Consider the following 24,058-nt stretch of genomic DNA (forward strand, 5'->3'; position numbering starts at 1 on the left):
ACTTCATTTTTTAAAAATTTGAAATAATTCCAAAACAAAATAATTCACACTGAAATTTAATTGTAAATCATTAACAATATTTAAAAAAATCTATTAGGACATATAGCACATGTTCCTGTGCAACCACGCAAAAACATTCTTACACATCTGCTAGCTGACCTTCCGTCCCCAGTTACACCAGAAACTGCAGTTTATTAAGCACGTTGCATGTAGCTAGCTAATGCCATTAATATTTCGTGCTAATGATATCTGATGTTAGCCACAATGCTGTGCGGAGGACTTTCTATAGTGCCAGAATGTTTAAATGGTAATAGCAGTGAATACAGTAGACCTGCACTGTGCGATACATACAGTATTTACTCTCATGGAGCATATGTAGTACATTTACTGCACAGCTAAATGTTCCTTTCTCCTCCAGATTTTCCATTCTAAGGCTATAGAGAAGTGTAAAGAGAAAGTGGATATTGAGTGGTTGAGGCTGCATTCATCAGTGGTTATGTTGTATTCATCCTGGATGATGATTGGCTGCCAGATCTTATTAAAATCTTATAAAAACTCAGTTTTTCTGTAAGATGGAAGTTTTTTTTTTATTATTCAAATATTTCACCAGAACATTACAAAATACAAAAATAACACCACAGTGGTATAGAGTATCCACCAGTGATGAAGTATAAGTGATTTTCAACCAAAATGCCAGATAGAACACTGTAATCCTGAAGTAATGAATTGTGTTATTTCTTATATTATTGGCTGCGGTTTTCTGCAATCAGAGTTTGGCCTACGAGCCTCATTACTCAGTGGTTTGGAGATTCATGGCTGGAACTCCAGCTATAGTCACTAATATATTTAATGATGTAATAATCCCTGGCTTAATGGTTTAAGGATTACTGTATTCCCCCTGAAACAACATTGAATACCTAGCATCATCTCTAAAGCCTCGTCTGATTTATGACTGGATAATTGTCACTAATCAGTTAGCCCCAACCCTCCCTGGATCAGCTGTCAATCACGCAGACAGCATGTCTGCCTCCGAGGCTCGTGGGTAATACAGGCCGCCGTCGCCAGGCATTCGCAAGCCGAGCCCTTCGAAACTCGAGAGTCTCTGGTGGCTGGCGGGAGGCCACTTTAGGAGATGCTATCTGCAGCACCCAAACACCCTGGCGCATTCGCTCACACACCCTCGCACACATGCAGTCACACTCATGCATGTGCTTATTCACACAGACGTTTTTGAGTTCTGGGAAAATTACACATTCGGCTATGCTTTTTTCTATAATTGAAAACTGTACACGTTGTGATCATGTAATCTTTTCCAGTGTATGTTTTTTCTTTCGAGTCCTTCTGCTTTTCATAATAAATAAGTCTACAGTGCAGACACAGTTTCAACTTTTTCTGTATGTTGGGTGTGTTTGAAAAGCCCCTAGCTGAAAAACATAACTGAAATAATTGAAAGCATGCTCATAATAATGTCCATCAATTTATCAGTATTGGATGGTGATGAGTGAGTCTGAGGTTGGTAAGAATCTAGACACTGGTTGAGCAGCAGAGTGTGACGTGTGAAACCTGAAACTGTCATTTATTCTTTGACTAACAGTGCAATCAATCAATGGGGCGGTATAAGGACATTGCTACAGCTCCTAGAGTCATCGATACCCATAGACTAGTACATATGGCATGTTTATGTTGTGGCCTCTTTGATCAGTTTCTGTTTCTAATGGATTTTGCTGGACCTTTCAATCTCTCTTGCCCAGCGTGGGTGTGTGTTGGTGTGGTGCACAGGGCTACGAGAGGCCGCAGGGTCATTTGAACCTTGCGGTTTTGGAGCAAAGTGCAGGGCGACAGAAGGTGTTCTCTCTGTTTTCAAACGTCGCTCTCTTGCAGAGACAGGAAGTCTGCTGTCCCCCCCTCACACACGCGTAGACATACACACTACACCACACCATTAACAGATCGCATGCATTAATGGGATGTACTGCAGAGATAGATGGAAGCCGGGGAGAAATCCAATATGGAGGCTCAGCAACGAGTCCTCGACCACAGCACCAAAATCAAAATCTCTGTCTCACACTGTCTAAACGGTCTGAAACTCAATCTGGGAGGCGTGCGTACATCACCACTGTAATCTGGCTCTTTAGGATAAAGATGAGTAAATTTTCTATTGACCATACACATACAGATCCATGATTCTCAAAAAAAATAAAATAAAACAGGTCCAATGACCCCCAGGAGCCCTGAAAGAATACAGAAATCATCATCCACCATTATCAAAATGATTATATATATTATTAAGATCTAATAGTTATTCACCTGTTTGACTGGTCAGTTGAATTTAATAGGTTTAATCCAAACCTCAGCATCTCAGATGACAAGTAGCCCATCAATAATGTTAACTTCAATCGAATGACAGCTTGTCAGTTTAATACAAATGTGTTCTATGAGTTCAGGAATATAAAGCTCTATGACTCCAGTATATCAGTATACTCCAGTATATCAGTATACAGATATAATCATTATTTTAGATTATTTTCCACAGTAATATTGATATCACATGTCGATGATGTTCTTCGCCTATGTTCTTGTAATATATATATATATATATATATATATATATATATATTATAACGTTTGAATTAGATCAGGCACATATAGCTGTGATTATTTTATTGCACTTTTTGCAGTTTATTAAGACTTTACATCTACTTCTTTTTTTATATTCCCAGATTCAAAAGAAGTAATAAAAAAAATCTTTTATTGACAAATGCATAGTGTACAGGGATGTTTTTTTTAAAAACATAAATTCCTATTACATAAAGGATGAAAGACACACAGTACAACAATCTAAACCTTTAAAAAATGAGTACTAAACAGTTGCACTATTTTCTAAGTGCCACTGATACGAACACTTGCAAAAATATGTACAGTGTGTTATGTTTATATACATTTTAAATTCATATGTGTGTATGAATAAGTGCCAGTATGTGAGTGATCTCAGGAGGAAAGTGGAAAGAAGGTGTTGATTTATGAATTTCATTGGCCTTAGGAAAGAAACGGTTCAGGTGTCAGTTAGTCGAAGGTTTTACGGCTCTAAATCCTGGTCTCTGGAAAAATGGATGCATGGAAATGCCATTATTTATCATTATATTTGTCCAATCAGTCTGGTCATGTCTGTCTCCCATCATTACTGCAGGCTTGCAAAGCTTCAATTTAAAAACATTTCTTTAATCATATTTATGAAATAAATGTGCTGAAAAGTATTTAAAGTAAGCTATAGGTACTATTTTTATTACTATTCTGTAACAAATGAGTGAATCTATTGCTCATATTTCCTGTTATAAAAATGGATTAATATTAAAAAGTTTCTTTTTTTCAAATAGGAAAGTATTCATTTAAAGGATGTCTAAAGAATAATGGCTGAGTACTTATACGTAATAATAGTAGATGTAGTAAAAGTGAAGTGCTTGTAATTTCCTTCTAATAAGTTTCTAGAGATACAGAATATTTCTGACAAATGGCCTTCACCAGTGGTGCTAGCCACATGCTTTAATAGCATTATTAAGCCATTAGAGTAATTCTGAGCAATTGTTAAACCACAAAATAGATAAATCCTACATAGTCTTAACCAAAGAGTAGCTGAAGGCATCTGTGTGTCTTGGTGATTTTCTTAATGGCCATGAACTGCGGTCTTGAATTTAAATCGATTACACCAGTTGTATTTCCATGTTCATGTGAACACCATGCATAATCCTTCCATTGTGTCTTTATTCCACAATGGAACTGATTTTCCATATGCTGTTCAAAATCTTTGAAACAAATGATCAGTAAGTAAATAGTAAATATAAATATAAAAAATGAAAGTAACTCTTTATTGAACCGTGTAAATACATATAAAATTATTCAAATATTTTAAAACACCTTTAACTTTTTAAAAATTATTTGTAGGTTAAATATTTTCCAGCTACACCATAGTTTTTTTTTTTTCACTAAATATTTTCCTCGAGTGAAATGAAGATTTCCATATCTTATGTACTCCAAGCTTTGATACTTAGATAGTAATAAACGCACACTAGATAATATATCTCACATTAGTGTCAAGCGGTTAAACTTGAGAAAAGCAGAACTTTGATGGACCGCTGATACAGTAGATGGTTTGTTCAAGTGTCTGTAACTCTTCCTTGCTTAAACACGAGGAATGTAGCACGCTGCCGAGCAAAGGCTGCACCATTTTCACAATGTCTCCTGCATGTTTACTACTCACAGCTGTAGGAATGCATTTAGATCATGGATTTGTAAATGTTAGGACATAACAAATCACCCTGAGTGACAGAAGATGCCTTCCTGATGTTCTTCCTTCTGTCTGCGCAGGTTGTCAGTTGCTCTGGATAAAAAGCATCTGCTGAATGTAAATGTAAACTTCATCTAGGCCCATGCTATGTTTAAATAGATCTGAATGCAGAATGATTTCCTCATGTCTATAATTTAAATGCCATATTTTATACATTATGATTACTATCACGCTCTCCGTCCTTACAGCAACTCATTTCAAGTTTACAAGCTAGCATATGTGTCACTTCTTGTAAATTGATCATGGATCTCATTTTACCTATATAGAAACCAGACTTACAAAACAAAAAACAAAAACAATTCACAACTAATCATATCTGTTTTATTTCAATAATCTCATACTGTATTAAAAAACATACAAAGCCCAAGATCTCCCAATTATTGTGTTGCCTCCATGGCTTTTGTGTCCACTCTGTTAAAATACATTGATACTAAAGTTTAGGTTTTTAATTGATATTTATTGGAAAGAACTGACAGGCTGGTTAGGCTTTTGCTTTTGACATTCATATATATATATATATATATATATATATATATATATATATATATATATATATATATATATATATATATATATATATATATATATATATATATATATATATATGAACTTTAATGTATAACCCATAACCTATACAGAGGACACTGCAAAGCCCTGGTTCTTTCTATTTGAATTAGTGTAATGTTTGCACAAACTTTACTATAACACTCTTTTAAATCTGCACTCCTAAGTCTGCTGGTATTACGGTATAGTCATTTGAAGTGACACATCTGCTTCAATCACTATTGCTGCACATGGTTTCTGGGCAATTACCACATTTGCACATAATCTCATAATCTCTTCTAAATTTATACCATCTGACCATACTGCTGTTACTGTGTTACATGCTAAGAGAACTTTTATCGCCTGTAATGTCTTGCATGTATTGTTTTGCCCTCAAGGTACAGTTTATTTTATTATTTACAGTTGTGCTGAACCCAATTACTACAACATTGTACAGCAAGTCTGCCCATTCACCTGAACAACTGCTTTCCTCATTACAAAGGTTTGATGTTTCATGGATTATTTCAGTTAAACCACCGTTGTGTGCTTTTCTCCTTCAGACACAGTGTCACATGGATTGCTGTGCATGATAAACTATTCGAGAGAAGGATTTAGCACATGAACTGTCTGTTTCAATTTTAAACCCATTCTGTCTTGAACAAAATTTAAAAACATGCAGATTTCGGGTGGATTTTTTTTTTTTAGTGAGCCTACTTTCCTGTAAAGCACACTCACATGTTTAATCAACATTATCCAGACTGAAATAGGATTAAAGAGATTCCACGACAATCCAAACACCATCTCCTGCCACAAAGGGCTTTCAAATACAACCAATGTCTAGCAAATGCCCCAGTGCTGAATGAACACTTGGCAAACAGTATATAATAATAATAATAATAATAATAATAATAATAATAATAATAATAATAATAATAATAATAATAATAATAATAATAATTATAATTATAATAATAATTATAATACACATATAAAAACTTCTGAGATTTAGGTCAGTACGATATGCATTCATTCAGCCAGCACTGGGGATTTTTCTGTGTGCTACTGAATTGAGGACCAAAAAAGAAGTGCTTGAGAAGTAAGTGTAGAACAGGAAATTTAATTTAAAAAAGGTGTGAAGAGGCCTAAATGTAAGCTACTTGGCCACGTTACACCGATAAGAAGTAAAGTGATAAAAATAAACATGCAATAAACGAATAACAAAAAAATTAATAGCATTTACATTCATTTAAAATGGGATGAATTGAGCTCGCATGGGATGTACGCCTATATGCAGGAAGTTTTAAACACACATGCAGTCATCGATCTTTGGCGAAATTGTAATAATAATAATAATAATAATAATAATAATAATAATAATAATAATAATAAAAGTGTAAACTTGTGTATTGATGTTCTGTCGATGTGATTGGCACTGGCGCGGATATGGCTGCTGCTCAATATGTTGTCATAAGAGTATAAAATATGTTAGGCTATATCAAAATAGTTAAAGTTTATAAATAAATAACCTCAGCTTTGCATAGAAATAAACAGGTCCCTGAAAGCCGATATTCTAATCTCTCAACTTTCACTGCAAAAAAAAAGAAAGAAAAAAAAATCAAGATACAAATTAATACTCGTAGGTTTAGGCTAAATAAGCGAGGTGTTTTCACTCATTTTGCCTAGCAAAAAAAAATATATGGTGACCTTTCAAAAGTGGGTTTAAGAAAGTCAGACATCTCCTTCAAAAAGCCCGAAGTATTTGTTGGCGTTTGAGAAACACAAGTAAGGCGCGCTGCTTCCGGGATACACGAGCGGCAGAGGTGTCGGTAATAAACATCTTCCTAATAAAGCGTTTTCTTTATAGAAAAGCGGAAGCGCCACTGTCTTTGCGCTGTCGCTGAACTCGGTACTCGGTCCGTCCATTTCACTCGACAGCAGCTGCCTTTTTAATTTATTCCGCCGGTTTTGGAACCATATTTTCACCTGAGTCTCGGTGAGCTGCAGAGAGCTGGCCAGGCACGCACGCTCCGCGCTGCTCAAGTAGCGCTTGGCGTCGAAAGTCGACTCCAGCTGAAAGATCTGCCTCTTGGAAAAGATGGTGCGTGTTTTCTTTTTCGCCGCCGTCCGCGTGCTCTTCTCGGTGCCGTTCTCGCGCGCCGCGCTTCCGTGCGTGTCTGCGCTTCCGCCGGCGGCGCTCTGGAAAGGTTCGTCCTCGCACCCGGAGGTTACTTCTGCACGATCTGCGCGATCTGAAAGTTGGAAATCAAAAAATAATTAGCATTAGAAAAAGAAAAGAGTGTCTAAAACCACTAAATAATCTGTATTTTGTTTTATTAGCGTGTTACGTGCAGTAGCAACAGCAGCGGATATGATACCATTAAGATTGTCGTCGCGCTGAAGAGGAAGCGCGTCTCCGCGGACTGGAGCGCGCGTGGCTTTCGAATGACAGCTGTCAAACCCTCGCCCGCTCGACTTCAGATTGAGAATGCTGTCGATGGTGAACTTAAAGGAAGCGGCTCGACGCGGCGGCTCGTCCTTGCTCATATTCACAGACAGACGGTTTGCGTGTCCTGGTCTCCGCGCAGCTTCACACCCAGACCTCGGTCCCCTCGAGCACCATCGCTCCGCAACCGACTAGCAACTCGGAGTCTTGCACGACCGTTACTCCTCGGACCGGAAGTACGTGGTTTCCCCTTTTCGTCTATTGGTCGCGGGAATCCCTCAGCTCGGCGGCCAATAGTCGAGAAGGGCGGGAGCCGCGCGTGCACACAGCCCCAGCACGGCAAAATCCTCAGTGTTAAATGCACAGAGCATGCAATAAATTTATACGCGAAATGGCATGCGCTAAAGAGCATATTAAATACGTTTCTCCGTGCATCCGTGTTATTTTAAACAACGCACGCCCCAGTTCCTCTTTAGGATATCGATTAAACAAAACACAAATTTATTTATATTTTAATTCAATAACTTTGGAATAAAAAAGTTCAAACACCTCTGTTTCAGATAGTTAATGCATTTACATTAATGTTGAATATATGCATTTAAATTGATGCATTACATTTCTCGGTGATTGTTTTTTATTTCATTTTAATTGTATTGATTTTAGTGTATTTTATTGTATTTAATGAATATGTATTTGCATATTCGTTTGTTAAAAAGTACCCAGCCGCTATACGCTTTTCAGCATACTGTGGTTTTGTTAAACCATTAATTAACTTATATTCTACATATACATATACTTACAAACTACATATACCAGATTTCTAAATATTTCGAATAGAAATGGATTTGCATGAAATATTTGTTTTAGTAATTAGAACCATACTTTATATGATTGACTAGATTTTAGTATTTTGTATTTTAGAACTACATTTTTGGTATAATTGCTATTATTGATATGTTATATTACTTTTCTTTATTTTAAATATGTAATTTAAATGTTTAAATGTTTTGTTTCTTTTGAGCTTTTTATGCATGAACATTGATCATTTCAGTGTATTTATTAAGCGTCAATTCTCACGATGTTAATTTTTTTTTATATTTGTTTATATTTGAACAATTAATGCAGTGATAATATTGTTTTTTTTTCACTGTAAAGGACATAGGTGTGCTTTTTAGTGTCTTCTAAGAAATACAGAATTATTTTCTAGTTATATTTACATTTTTTGTGATATTTAATGACAAGAGAAAGGTTTTTTATGGTTTTCATTTACACACTTACACAACAATCGTAGATAACAATAATAAATCTGTTATAATGTGTAATGACATCAACAAGCACAAACACAGTGGGTTTGTGACGAATTTATTACCAAGTTATATGCATTGTGTGGAAAATAAAGTGACAAAAACATAGAAATAAGTGTATCTGAATAAAAAATATTTCTCTTACAAAGCAAATCTCAAATAAATACATATAGGCCAATAGGAGGGCCTGAGTCCCCATGCATAGACTGTTTTAGACTTCTGAAATAACACTGAAAATAAAATATTTCTGTTATATACACAGTAAAATTCCCATTGTTTAATAAATTGTGCACTCTTAGAAAAAAAGGCTCATTAACCAATGAATTCTTCTAAAAAGGAGACACTGTTGTAGGTTCTACACAGAACTTTAATGCTTCCCCAGAGGGACATCAGATGAGTGTATTTATTTGTCCAGTTGGATCTGTACAGCCTAATTCTAAGAGACAATTCAACACTAGGTATTAATTAATAATTACCTGGGAGATTTGCTGTTTAATCATATTATGTGAGATCTTTGGATGGTTGTATTTTTCTGTGGCCGTATGTGTTATTGCACTTCAGTAATAAAATAAACCCGATCGTGTACGACTCTCCATCTTTCAGTCTGTGAATTCAGACAAGTCCTGTTAGCTGTGACCTCAGCAGACTGACGGAATGAGTGAAATTACCGAGTGGGTAGCTCACTGAGCTCGTAAAGCCCACGATAGGAGGCGACAGTTGTGGCACATTGAGGCCCAGCGTGGCGCTCTCATGATACAGGATAGGGACGCGCACGATGCGCTGAGATGAGTGCGTAACGCTGGTAGCCTCCAGTTCAGCAGCCAGCTGTCTCTTCCACTTATTGCGCCGGTTCTGAAACCAGATTTTCACCTGCGTCTCGGTGAGGTGTAGAGACGAGGCGAGGCCTGCGCGCTCCGAGCTGCTCAGGTACCGCTTCACGTCGAATGTGGACTCCAGCTGGAACACCTGGCTCCTGCTGAACACCGTCCGCGTTTTCTTCTTCCTCACTGAACCTGACTCGGTCGTGTCAGGATGCGCGCGCTCATCCGAGAGCCGTCTCGCTTCGTCGCGTTCACCGGTGATGATGCTCTCAGCCGCCTCTCGCACGAGGTCTGCGCCTGGTCTTTCAGACACTACCGGGGAGTCCCTGTCGCTGGAGACGGAGTCGATGTGTTCGTATGAACTACTGGTTTCCTCTTTCGGACCTAAACAATAGATTACGTGTGTTATTATAAGCAAGGAGTGAAACCACGTAACCAATTAATCAATTGAACCATTGCATTTCTCCTTTTGCTTTTTGTTCTCTGCCTTTAGCCTGTTAATCCCTTGTGTTTTTTTCGGGTCAAAATAAAATACATAGGCCTATCTTTTGAACATGAACTTCTGAGATTGGCTCATTTTCTCTATTCAACATGAAAATGGACTAATGTATTTTTGGTATATCTGCTATATCATTTCAATGTTTATATTGCACCGTTTATATTCGGGTCAATTTGGACAGGCTACATTAAGTGGTGAAATATCACTTAAATACATTTGGTGAATGCTCGTCATGCAACTTTACCTCCATGCCTTATTTGCACTCATACCTGGTTACACACACTGCTTCTCGGAGAATCCCCAGATATAGGAAGTGCTTTTTGTGTTTTAAGTGTTTCCCAAAATATAAGCTAGACGCATTCATAATTCATCCTTTCACATTTCTGTTTCAGCAGCCCAAAGTCTACATGACAGTTACCGGTACCTCCACTGCTAAGGGTTAACTGGTGTGTGGATGCTCATCTCCAGTTTTAGCTGACACACGCATACTTCTTGTTTTTACGCAATGATGCATAACGGTAAAGTGAACGCGCCAGGAGCGTAATTGCTTCCGGGGCCTCAGAGCAAACGCCTACACAGCAAATGACGAAGTTGAATAAATTGAAGCAGAGTGAATTCTTAAAAGTGACGAATGAATTCAAACAGAGCTGGATTAACACTTAGTGCTCTTTTGATCTTATTCGGCTAGGCTAATGTTAGTCATTGGTATAATATAATAGTAGTGGTAGTTAGACTTGCAGGATTTATTCTGGCAGTGTAAAACACACATTTACGTCATAACTCCTGATATATAATTTACACTGCACTCCACAAGCTGACTGCTCACAACTTTCTGATTGAGGTTCAGTGTCACAAAAACATCACAACGTGAATACATTTTGAGCTGCAATGAATTTGGGAAACACAATCACTGCAGCGGATTCTCATTATCAGCTTACTGTAGGTAAAAAACAGCCCTTACAGTACAGTTAAGGTTTCGTTTACTCACTCTCAGATCTCTCTAGAGCTCCGAGATTCAGGGAGTCCCTTCCGTACCACAGCGAGGGCGGTGATCCTTTTCGACACATTTCCAGCTTGGAGTGTGTGTTGAACCCTTCATGACACATTTCCTGCTGATGCACTGTCGTGTGTATCGTCTCCCGGTGTCCCTCGCCATCTAGGATGGGGTTGACAGGACAGGCAGGAGGTTCGGTGCGATCTGAGCCAAGCAAGTTCTCGATAAAAAACGAAGATCCTCGCGATGGCGTCGATGTGTGATTCTCTGCGACTTTATAAGGCATCTTAGTTTTTTTCTTTGTGTAAAATCCAGCGGTATCCCAAGTTCATATGTGTGTGTGTGTGTTACGCAAAAAACAACGATGCTGTTTCCTCACGAGCTCCCCGATGCACCATGTCTTACTGAGATTAAGTCCTGGCAGAGAGATACCAAACCGAGACCGTCCCGTTTTTGGACGATCACCCAGGTAAATTGGACGCGTTAAGTAAAAAGGCTATTACTGTCGGTAAAATCCCTCCTGTGGGGCTGATAGCGCCTGGGGGTTGGAGGATCCCGCTTTATCTGGGTCAATTAGGGAGCAAATCAAAAATACTTCCATAGACAGTAACCGAGGCTGCGCGTGGAGCAGGATACTGACTGTCTATTGGCAGACTGGGTTGTGACGTCACACATGCATTACGCCGAAGAGGAACTCCGGCGTTACACTGCAATAACCTGGACATATGTGCAAGTCATTTAATGACTTTTTGTTTGTTAGTTTGTTTGTTTCAATAAATAGATATTCATTTTTTTTTAGAATTAATATGATATAATTTTATTACCACACATTGGGTGCATGCTTTTATAAAATCCCCAGTCTTTTTATTTCCAGTCACTGACCCGTTACATTGAAATGTAGGTTGCTGCGTTTTCTCGAAGTTTTAATGAACTGCAAGTCTTCGGATTAAAACAATAAAAAAGTGCACTAATGGGAATCCCGGAATCCTTCTCAGGTCTGGGTTGTTTATTGAATAGGCATATTACGATGATTATTCCTTATTTAATGTCATGTGGCATCTTGCTTCTGACAGTGCTTGTCAACATAGCTATAACATGATCAGCTGTAGTTAGTCTAATTTGAAAATTTGTAGCCTAACGAAAGCTTGTTATAGCACAAAATAGTGCAAAGGTCTGATGGTTTCATTTATAATAGATATCTGATTTTCTGTAAATTAAAAAAAAAATGGCCTGTGTTAAAATGCTATAATGTAATATAAAATCCTAAACTATGCGCCTGCTTTTAGCGGGATTTAACTAAACTCATTGCCGTTCGTAAACTTTGTCTTTTTCTTTTTTGTCCGTCATTCTCACTAGAAAAAAATTGTTGAACTTTAATAGCTAATTTTATTTCCCTAGTCGTGTATTATACTGCAAACAAAAATGCACGAAAGAAATAAGCAAGAAAATAAACAAGTAAACAACAACAACAACAAAAACTCAAGAAGAAGTATCCCAGCTCGTTTGCAAAATAGACAAAAATGTTGAAATATTTTCTTTTAATGATCGGTTTAGTTAATAGGATTGAAATAATAACTAGAAACCAATGACTAGCAAGTAATAAACAGATTTTTTTTCTTAATAATGTATCATTTAAGTCGCTAAAGGAAAATTTGAATTTATCTAGAACCAGATTTTGTACACTTTAGGTTTTTAAAATGTGTTTAAAAAGTTATTTATTTATTTATTTATTTATTTGGTTGTTTGTTTGTTTAATTATTTATTTGTAATTTTTGCAGTATAAATATATTATTCGCTTTGTTCGCGTATGACTGAAGCAACCCTCAACTCAGAACCTTTATTTAATAAAACCTGTAACAGTGTTAGTATTTCTAGCCTTTAATGCTTTATTGAAGAAAGATAATAAAAAAAATAAGATTATGAATTGAAGAAATGAATTAATTAAAAGTGTCCTCATATAAAAAGCTGAAATCGTTCATTTTAGCTCATAATGGGGGAACTAGACAGGACTGATTTTTGTCTAGCTTTTCAGGCAGCCATATTTATATATTATATTATATATATTTAACCTTATAAGTTGTGGTGCGTTTTAATAAATCTATTTCGATTCTGTGTTTTAATCAGAATTGAAGAAGCTTTATTGTCATTTCAACCACATATAGCTGACGCAGTACACAGTGAAAAGAAACAACGTTTCTTCAGTACTCTGGTGCCACAAAGACAACATACAGCGTATATCTACAAAACAAAACAACAACACAGAGCTAGGGACAGAAAGTTTCATAAAGTGCAACGTGTGCAAACAGTGCAGAAACAGAAAATACAAAAAAACAACACAAAACAGTGCAGGACACATAGCGCCGAAAAACATGTGCAACAATTGTGCAAACTAGAGAAACTGTAAACCAATGGTATTTTATATAGCCTATCTATCTATCTATCTATCTATCTATCTATCTATCTATCTATCTATCTATCTATCTATCTATCTATCTATCTATCTATCTGTCTGTCTGTCTGTCTGCCTGTCTGCCTGTCTGTTTGTTTGTTTATAAACTTTACTTGTTTTATTATTAGCTTAGTGTAGTTTAGTTCAGTGCATTTTAATAAAAAGCATTTAAAATCAAATAAGATGTGTGAATTAACAACACTGACAGCGTTTCCTAGCATTAAGACCACTCCTCATCTATATAATATGTCATCTATTATTAACTATAATTAATTTTAATATTGGAATCACCAAGGCCAGGTAGACATGACCAATATCAAAGAACGTTGATATATTGTATATATTATGTATGAAAGAAATATCGAACTAAATACGCAAAAATGACTTAAAATCACTTTTAAGCCATCGAGTCAGTCAGTGTCCCCCCCCCGTTTCACTGCTCATTGGAACAATCCGTGTCCAGTGATTCACACCTCGCGGAAGTGTTTCAGGATTACAGAGCAATCATAAAGACGGATGAAAGGTAGGTAAATAAATAGCGCTGTTTTAATGTATTTACACGGATATCATTTCTTTTGTAAAAGAAATATCTCCGCATAATTAAAATAAATAAGTAAATAAATAAACAAACAAATAAATAAATAATGTGCTGATTAATGAGGCTTGATGACAGCCTCACTCTTTTGCTCGGTGTTGGGCATCCTAAACAGATTTAGACTCTAGTCTTTACTGAGCACCATGTTATGCTCACTGTGTGTGTGTTTCATGTTGACCTTTTATTTGCTCTTTGCCTGATGAAGTTAGATTTCATGTGTGAATGGTTTAGCTCTTGAAATGACATAGACCAGACCTCAGAGGTTTCCACACATGGTTACAAGTGGATTACATCCATTCTTTTTCTCACACTCAACTCATATGTGTGTGTGTGTGTGTGTGTGTGCGTGTGTGTGTGTGTAAGAGAGATGAATTATCTTTTGGATTGGTTTGTACAGCGGTATTTTGTGCATCTCCCGGCTCTGACCTGTGTAAGCAATGGCAGACGTTTATGTAGGCCAACTGATCGTTATCTAGACCGGCATGGCCTTTTAACACTGTTGACCAGCATTTAGAGCATTACAGACCTTTAATTTTAGATCTCTCTCTCTCTCTCTCTCTCTCTCTCTCTCTCTCTCCCTCCATCCACTCTTCTCTTCTCTTCTCTTCTCTTCTCTTCTCTTCTCTTCTCTTCTCTTCTCTTCTCTTCTCTTCTCTTCTTCAGATAACTATAATACAGCTTAATCCAACCACGGACCTGTACTCTAATTTAAAGCAATTATTAGTTTGTCACTTTCCAAAAAAGGACAAAAAATAATAACGATGTTAGACATACTACTCCATCTGTTGGCGAAATTAGTATACTGCAGGTAATTACATAACCCATTTGAAGTTTGTGATGATTTAATGGAAGATACAACATAAAATATATATGAATATAGGATATAGAATATATGGCATATACAGTTTCCAGTACATCATTATGTTATGTACATGTATGCTGAAAAATAAATTTAGTTTTGTTAGGTCTTGGTTTTATTTCAGTTAGACTTGCACACATCTGCTGTACACATGGAAACCTTGTCTTCTTTTACACACACACACACACACACACACACACACACATGCACGCACACACCAAAACAAATCAAAACAAATTGTGGCTGAATGATCACAGCCCCATGAGATGTTCAACAAGCACACATGAAAGTGATGATTACTTGTCCACATACTTTTGCCCATAGTGTGTACGTCACCTTGTATGAAAAGCATTAGCTAACATACTTGCTCAGAGTTTGCAAGGCAAGCAGGAAAAGGAGCTTTTCACTGAATGTGAACTCCTGAATTGTTATTTTCTTTCTTTATATATGGCCTAATGTGTGTTAGTTGCCCAAAATGTGTGGCTAAAATGTGGCCAAAAGCTCTTAAACACTTTTTGAGGTTGGCGCCATATGGAATTTGCCCCCATATAAACCTAAAATTAATAAAATGTGCACTGTGCAGTTTTTGTACTTTTTTTGGCCAGAGGAAAGTTACCCCATTGAGCTGCAACAGCGTATCTTCAGAAGAGTAAGCTGTTTTTCTTCATGGCTGGTGTGTTTAAAGACTCAAGTGATTTGTTTTTTTGTTTACCAAGTGACTTATGAGTGTGTGCTGCGTGAACATATCTTCTTGCCTATATCTCAGTGGGCAAGAAGGATTCATTTAAAAAGAAATTGGCAAGTTCAGTTCACATTTTCAGTGTACTGTAATTTGCAGAAGTGTATGAAAATCAGACTGCATAGAAGGCGTTGTAATTATATTAAGTGTTGTATATTTGCTATCTTTTGCTTAACATTGGCTCTCGCTTTGACCCAGTGGTTTTATTTCAAGGCAATTTTCAAAAGCACTTTACACAATATATTTTAAACACTCTAATGTAACCGTTTTAATAGCCCCGCTTTTACCCGTTGTGAACTGTGCTGACCTGATATGTCCAGACATCTGCTCACGCTGTTTAGAGCTGCATTCAGTCATTGTGAAAATCATTGCTGAAAATATTAGGTGTGCTGCCAAACCCCAGACTGTCAGTGTGTGGTTCTTCACATTCACCAAATGCTGGTCATACAGAAGAGTACTGCGATCCAATTTCGTTTTCAATTACCTACAATTTCAGGTCAGTTTCATTTAATTACACCTCATTTTCAAAATCTGTAAAACTCAAACATGTGTAGGTCTACTGTTTAGCATTCCTAAGAAAGAAACACCATTCTCCGCAAATGGAAAATCTTAAAATACTCAATTTTATTGTTATTATTATTATTATTATTATTATTATTATTATTATTATTATTATTATTATTTCAAAAAACAAAAATAAGCATTTAGTAGTTTTGCTCTGGCAGGTAGTGTTTTATGAACTGAGCGTATAATTGGAAATACTACTACTACTACTACTAATAATAATAATTATTATTATTATAAGGAATAGATAAATGAAGTGATGTATGAGTAGTGTTTATATATGCAACTATATGAATTAAATTAATATATTTTTTGTATTAACAGTGTATGTGTTAGTAAAGTTCACTGAGTCTGAAATTTACTCAAATAAAATACCTCAAAAGACAGGACTAGCGGGACAATTTCCATATTTTTAAACTATAAATTTATTTATGCACATTTATTTTTTATTTATTAACACTACTAATACATTAGCTATAGCAAACCCTTAAACCTAATTTATAGACACAGCATGTACACAAAAATGCAGTTATTATTGGTTACTAATAACCAAGAAGAAACACATCGAAGTGAGAATAAAAAATATGCCCAGGTTTCTTTATATATATTTGCTCTGCTGCTGCAGACTTTTAAATGTAAATACATGTAAATAAATGTGAATTTTAAATTGTAATTCATCCCATTGTAACAGATTACTCATCACACATATGTAAAAATGTACTTTAAGCTATTTGATATATTTAATTCTTTCAGATCTGTATTAATTTCTGTAAAAAAATAATTTTGCGTTGTTTTTCTGTATGCTAAAAGTCTAGTCTATTTGCCAGTCAATGAGGGGGGGAAAAATGCTATTGCGTTTCAATCATCTAAATAAAAAATTTGTAGAAGTTATATGTTGTAGAAGTTATAGCAGATGTACTTTATTTAGACATACAGTAGATTTTAGATTTAAAAAATCAGATTTAGATTCCCATTATCCACTATTTACTTGTTCCACACCTCTGTTTTCTCTTTAAATTAATTTTAATGGCATAAATATGAGGCTGTGCAACTCCTTGCTAACAACAGGTTCTAGTCTTTAATCCAAGACTTAAGCCCGAATTGAACTGCTTTATCAGCTGGAGGTTTTTCACTAAGTGAGTCAGTTTGTTTAACCTCTTCACGCTACATTGACCTCTGTCAGCCTCGACTCATCACCAAGAAGAGCTGAACATTTTTAACAGCCTTCAACCAAACTGCAACCTTCAGAGTGCAAAACTCACGACCCCAACATGACGAGTACAAGAAATCCAGACATGAAAAACACATGTAGGCTTGAAGAGCTTTATACCTGTAGTGGAATGATTCTTAATAAAACATACCTACAAACACAAATAATAGATTTACATAAATATCACTGAATATAATATTTTAAACTTTCTTTTCTTAAATCAAGCATGAAATCCCATGAAAATATCACGTGTTTTTAACCTGCCTGAGTGAACATGGGCATTGTGCATGTATTTATGCTTTTGCTCATGTGTGTGTGTGAGAAAGAGGGAGCGGTCCAAGGAAATCCAGCATTCTTTCCCAGCTCATGCCATTATATCCCTTGAAATGTTCCCACTAATTCTCAAAGTGTCTTAGCAAAACACCAGTAATGTGCTTACAGCTTTTCTTTTTAATCGCATCAGTCACTGCTCTAACTGATATTTCGAACTATAGATTTGAGGTCACACCCTCTCAGGCTTGCACAACATAATCCTAATTGTCCACATTTAAACAGAAAGGACTGTATTATAGGCAGACTGCATTGTTTATAGTGTGTGTAGTAATTACCACAAGCCTTGTGCATGCATGGCATTTTGTGTGTGTGTGAAGAGAAAGAGAGAGAGAGAGGGAGAGAGAGAAAGAGAGAGATTTGAAGGTCTCTATGCATGTTTTATTTCTCTATGCATCTTTTAGTTATACTTTTTGAATAATACTGCACAATATAGGGTGTATGGTATGTCTACAAAAGCAGTAGCTTTGAATACAAAGTTCTGTCCAGTGAGGCAAAAAAGGACAGAAGAAAGATAGAATTTGTCACACAGGTGACCTTGTGTGTTGTAATCCTCTAATCGATTTTTTAGCACCTGTCTCAGATTTGAGCTGCACAGAGTTTATTTGAAGTGATCCTCAACTGGTTGCAGCATGGGGAGATGTTGTGCTTTACGCTCTACTGACCTGCTGTCAGATGAAGCGATTGCGTGAGAGAGAGACAGAGAGAGAGAAGTGACTCTGGGAGAGTGTTTTGCGGTGAATGTCTTTCAAAGCAAACTGGCCTCAAGCTTAAAGCTACAACTCTCATTGGTAATCAGCCTGTGAAAGTATACTTCGATGTGCAATGTGCCAGCACCACCACATTTACTACAAAATAATAAACATGTATTGTTCATATTGAAAAGGGGTTTGTTGATATAATCTAATTACAATGTCAATGTTGTGTATAGAAACTCACTAGGATTTGAAACCAAGGTTTTGGATTGTAACTCACTGATCATTCACTGTATGCATATAATCCAAGACAAAAATAAAAATAATTTCAATCAAGACAAGAAATGCTTATACAACAGCATTACTGATTTCCTGAAACTGATTGGTCAGATGGTGTTGATTAATTTTCTCTAATATTAGCTCTGACAAAAATGCTGGTACGATTCAAATCACAGGCTTATATTAACACACTTGTTTTAATACATTATCTTTTCTACTGTAAGTGAAAAGATACAGAATATAGTAACAACAATGATATGTAAGGTGGAGAGTTGACATAAGCTAAGACTAGTAACAGATTATCATACAAAATATGTTGTTGTTATTTAACAAGTAAAGACATTCTGTATATAATCATGGATGAGTGATATCACTGGTAAAAGTCTCCAGTGTCAGCACTTTGTTGCAACCGTGTAATGTGACAGAGCACTTTCTGCTGTCTTTGTAATATATATAGGAAACTGGAGACTTTTACCTATAAATATATATTGTCATAATACATTATAAAATTAGAATTTGCTGTAGTATAAGACTTCAGGATATGACATTCATTTCATTTACTATTTTTACAGCAGGTCAGGCAGACTGGCTTGATATTATGCCTAAGAAACTAATTATTTTTGTTCAAAACATTGTGACAAGTGTTCAATAAAGAACTGGATTTGTTATTAATCATAGTAACATAAAGGACATTGTAAAGATTATAGGTATTCCATGGACAGGATAATGGTAGTTTTATTGTTTTAAAACCTGCTACATTAAGTTTAGAAATCAGATATTTGTGTGTGTGTGTGTGTGTGTAGAGGATTTTACAGTGTAAAACTGTCCATTTTATAATTTACATTTTTAGTGTCAGAACTTTTGTAGGTAAAGTTTAAGTTTAAGACATAATGGTGGGAAAACATCTATATTTATTTGTTCTTAATAGCCTATTAAAAATTGTATACACATTTTGTGTTCATGACTTCATGTTCTAAAAGAAGAAGAATGAAGACAATTAACAGGTGGCTGACCTTATGTTTATTTTTATTTTGGATCAAGCCAAATGAATTAATTTCCAGTTAAAACCTTTAGCACTACAGATTTTTTCACAGTTTATCCACTAAAAGTCAGTAGTAGTGGTATGTGGCCTATACTTAAAGGTTTTTTTCCTCTTACAGTATAATCCTTCTTGCCTGTTGGCTTCACAACTCTCATGCTTGAGTTTAGATCTTCTAACACGTATATATACAGTATGCAATATAACAGCTATATTGCTGCTAAATTACAGTTGTTTACTGTAACAACTTACTGTAAAACACCGTATTTTTACACTATAATGCTGGCAACCACAGCTGCCTTTAGTTTACTAGTTTAAGGATTTCTTTTTACAGTGTAATTGCAAATATCATTTGTCAGAGTAAAGGAAACGTATTTAAGTAGTCTTTAAATTATCATTTCACTTTACTAAACCAGGAGGAATTGTAGATTAGTATTTTAGACTCACAAAAGTCCAGACATCTGGACACATGAATTAATCTTTCCTGAGAGAGAAAGAAAAAAAAAAGAAAAAGGGAAACTCCTTGGACATTAAAGGGGGTTCCTCTTTCAGTTGCCACAGCTAGAACTAATGGCCAATTTTATTTGAATAGACGTAATGAAGAACCATCGTGTCAGGGAGTCTGATAGTCACTTAGATCTCTTCATCTGTTGGTTTGTGCGTCTCAGAGATGGTTCACTTTGGCCTGGATGGCCTGCTTGAGCTAATTGGTGCTGCTTTTGGTGGAGTGCTGATTAAAGATGGATGGGAGGAGTGGAGGCAGAGCACGGTTAACCAGAAGTGACATGAAAGATGAAAGGCGGTGGTATTAATGCACCGCCCGGAGGAGAGACGGACCGTGCTTGTTTTTCTCTCTGTTTGTCACGCAAGTTTTTGGCTCCGCCCAGATCGGATGCTGACAGGCTCCTCCTATTGAACACACACATACACTCTCACATGTACAGAAATAACAGAGTTCACATAAGCTGAAGCTGAAAATGAACACAGTAAGAGTCTATCTGTCTATCTATCTATCTATCTATCTATCTATCTATCTGTCTGTCTGTCTGTCTGTCTGTCTGTCTGTCTATCTATCTATCTATCTATCTATCTATCTATCTATCTATCTATCTATCTATCTATCTATCTGTCTAACCATCTCTTTCTGTCAGTATATCCATTTGCACAGATGTTCCCTCTCTCCACCACTCTCAGCACTCTAACAGTCAGCTAATGCCTTGTGACATTAAAAAAAGTGTTTTTTTTTTTTTATCTTCCTCCCATATGTCCTCAATCTGAGGATGGAATCAACCAGTTTCAGTGCACTTTGAGAGCTTCTCATTAATTAATGAGGATGGCTACACTTCATCTTGACTATCACGTGACTTCTGGTGTTTGGGTGAGAGGCTCCACTCAAAGGTCATGTTGCCATGATTCCTGTATATATACATATACATGATTCCTATATAAGTTATGCATGTTCATGAAAAAGTATATGAAGCCTTTATTATCACCATTATCCAGTTTTCACCATATTTAAATGCACAGTGTTAGAAAAAACCCTTAGGATTGTTTTATTTTCAGTTAAAAATGATGCAAACAGCAAATTAATTATACTACTAATATTATTAATATATATTTTTTTCATAATTTTGTAAGAGCAATCTCACTGCTTATTGCCTTTTTCACCATTTTAATATGAGGTACTAGTATATTGCTGGTTATTTGCATCCAATTCATTTTACTAGCCATTAGGAAATCTACATGAATGCCATACATGCAGGTATTTGCACTCCCTTATGCATTTTAGTCACAGCATACAATTTCCATAAGATATTTTTCACATTCATACAATTATTACTTAAATTATTACTCAAAATCACAGATTGCACAATATACTTTGTTTCTGAGACATGTTTGCATTTTTGCTTCTAAATAAGTGCCACTTACATGGGATTTTAATTGCATTTGTAGCACAATAATTATAATTTGTTCCTTCTGAGTATTTTCCAAAGCAATTATATTCATGCCAGAGATTTTTCTATTTATATTTTCCCAATGATTTTGCAAAAGCTAGATATTATTATTATTATTATTATTATTATTTAGATTTTATACTGTATGTAATCAGAACTTAGATATTACACAAATGTTAATTGAAAATTGAAAAAAAAGTAATTTGAAACAATTAATTTGAAGCACAAGATTAGTGGGTTTATATTTTTCTCAACTGAAAATAAGGGTTTCTCTTTCACGTATAATGAGAGAAATAAAGGCTGGATAAGATACAAATGTACCATATACAAAGTTTAAAAGTTTATAGGTAAAAATTTGTTGTAGACCTTGTTGGGTGAAATATTATTTTTGGTGACATTTTTATAAAATTTTTGGTGACATGATTATAAAAGAGATTTATACATTTATATAACATTGTTTTTATTGCCAAAATGGAAATCCTAAAATATAGGTGAGTCTTTTGAAGGTGACATGATTTTGCACTTAGTGATGAAAGTGTTACTTAATCTGACCATAAGAAATATTTAACAATATGAAATGGAAATGACCAAATAATCATACGTGTAAAAACCTTTATATGGAATTGCATGTTGCCTCTCTATAAACACTGATTCTTGGTTTATTTCCTGGTCAGCTTGTATGTAAATGTGTACACGGATAATAATAAATACACTGGAGCACACATCAAATGACAATTATGAACATATTTATGTGAAAATGATCAAATTCACTAAGCATGCTCTGACTAGTTATCTGCAAAAGTGTGTATTTGTTTCTGGTTGAACTTCCCGTTATAGCTTCTGGTCACTGACTTCTATCTGGACTTTATCAGTGCTTGTGCAGTCACATGGTAAAAGCAACAGTGTCAGTACACTATCTCAAAAATTCTGAAGCGTCTCTATTTAATGAAATGCCTTCAAGCATTCATCTGGGCTATTAAAATGATTTAATTCTTGTATTTGTTCTAGGTGCCAGTTCTTGTTTATTATTTTAGGGTAGTAATGTGATAAAGTTATCATTTTCATCCTGTAATAAGATGTCAGAAAATGGTGAAAAGATGTCATCATGGTGCTATACTGTAATGTTTACAATTGTTTAGGTACTAGTACAAGTAATGTATAAATAAATAAATAAATAAATAAATAAATAAATAAATAAATAAATAAATAAAAATATGCATGCAGAGTGAATACGCTAGGTGATTGTAAATTTACGTACAATATACACATTTATATTAATACATTGGTTAGAAAAGGTGATATAGATTTAAAAAAATATAGCTACTCAATAAATTCTGCATTTAAGACATAAATAATGTCAAATTAATAACTAAATTCTTTATATTTTGGAATTAAAATTGTATTGAATTGTATTGTATTTAAATTGTATTGTATTTAAATTAAGCAGAAATCATTATATATCAAATATTATGATACTGGTATGTATAATATTTTCTACTGTGAATTTTTTTGTTTAATTCCTTCCCTAATGTATTATTTTGTTTCACGCTTATTCTGTATATTTAAGTAAAAAAATTATTTTAATATGCTTGATACGTGATGCATTATGCTTATATATATATATATATATATTTCTCCACAAACCTATTGTATGAACATTGATGAGTAATTGCTCTGTTTTTAGTATAGATTCCCAAATAGGATTTTCCTTTACTTTTTCCTTCACTTTACTTTTTAGGCTTTACTTTTTAGTCAGAATGATCATCTATCATTTTTTTGAGTGATCAGCCTTTACATTTAAGTACACACCTATCCGGCTGACACATCCAGCTCATTAGTTAACTTGAGTAGCGTTTCCCTCTGGTTCAGGGATTTGTGTGCGAGAGGCTGGGTGAGCTATGGATGGTGTCAGAATTGATTTCCTCACTGTGGCCTTTGGCTTTTGTCTTGGGTCACCGAGCTCTTTCTTTTTCCCCCGTGGAACCAGATACACTCTGTTTTACCAGGAAGTGAAAAACACAGGTCAACAAATAAAAGCCAAGCTGCTATAGAAATTACACTGTTGGTTTATTCCTGTTGGAGCCAATTAAGCTAAATTCACTGCTAATGACTTGAGCTAATTTGCTTGAGAAAATTGTAATTACTTTATGATGAGGCATTAAAATGGGAAAGGTTTGCTTATAAAGTAAAAACAGGTCCATACACTTTTATATTTGGTGGATATGTAGTACTGTGTGTTTTAACTTTTACACATAATACTATGTACCCACTGAATGGCTCCTAAAATTTAGTTTTAAATTGAATAAAAGTTGAACATACTAATGAATTCTATAGCTTGAGAAAGAAAAAAATATTTTTGTTCTGTACTCTATAGTGAAATGTGGCATTGTGGAAATGA

The 24,058-nt window shown here is 35.3% G+C and overlaps 2 protein-coding genes across 2 annotated transcripts; both read right to left on the reverse strand.

Moving 5' to 3' along the window:
* Window positions 1-4,984: 4,984 nt before the first annotated feature.
* On the reverse strand, window positions 4,985-7,565 carry hmx4 (H6 family homeobox 4). The gene is made up of 2 exons (XM_058385986.1): window positions 7,261-7,565; window positions 4,985-7,134 (listed from the first exon to the last, which is right to left on the reverse strand). The coding sequence occupies exons 1-2, from the start codon at window positions 7,427-7,429 to the stop codon at window positions 6,614-6,616; spliced, it is 690 nt and encodes a 229-aa protein (XP_058241969.1). The 5' UTR covers window positions 7,430-7,565; the 3' UTR covers window positions 4,985-6,613.
* Window positions 7,566-8,718: 1,153 nt separating this feature from the next.
* Window positions 8,719-11,509, reverse strand: hmx1 (H6 family homeobox 1). The gene is made up of 2 exons (XM_058386163.1): window positions 10,941-11,509; window positions 8,719-9,837 (listed from the first exon to the last, which is right to left on the reverse strand). The coding sequence occupies exons 1-2, from the start codon at window positions 11,230-11,232 to the stop codon at window positions 9,245-9,247; spliced, it is 885 nt and encodes a 294-aa protein (XP_058242146.1). The 5' UTR covers window positions 11,233-11,509; the 3' UTR covers window positions 8,719-9,244.
* Window positions 11,510-24,058: the final 12,549 nt, after the last annotated feature.

This window comes from Hemibagrus wyckioides, linkage group LG03 (assembly GCF_019097595.1).
Source record: "Hemibagrus wyckioides isolate EC202008001 linkage group LG03, SWU_Hwy_1.0, whole genome shotgun sequence".
Taxonomy (NCBI): Eukaryota; Metazoa; Chordata; class Actinopteri; order Siluriformes; family Bagridae; genus Hemibagrus; species Hemibagrus wyckioides.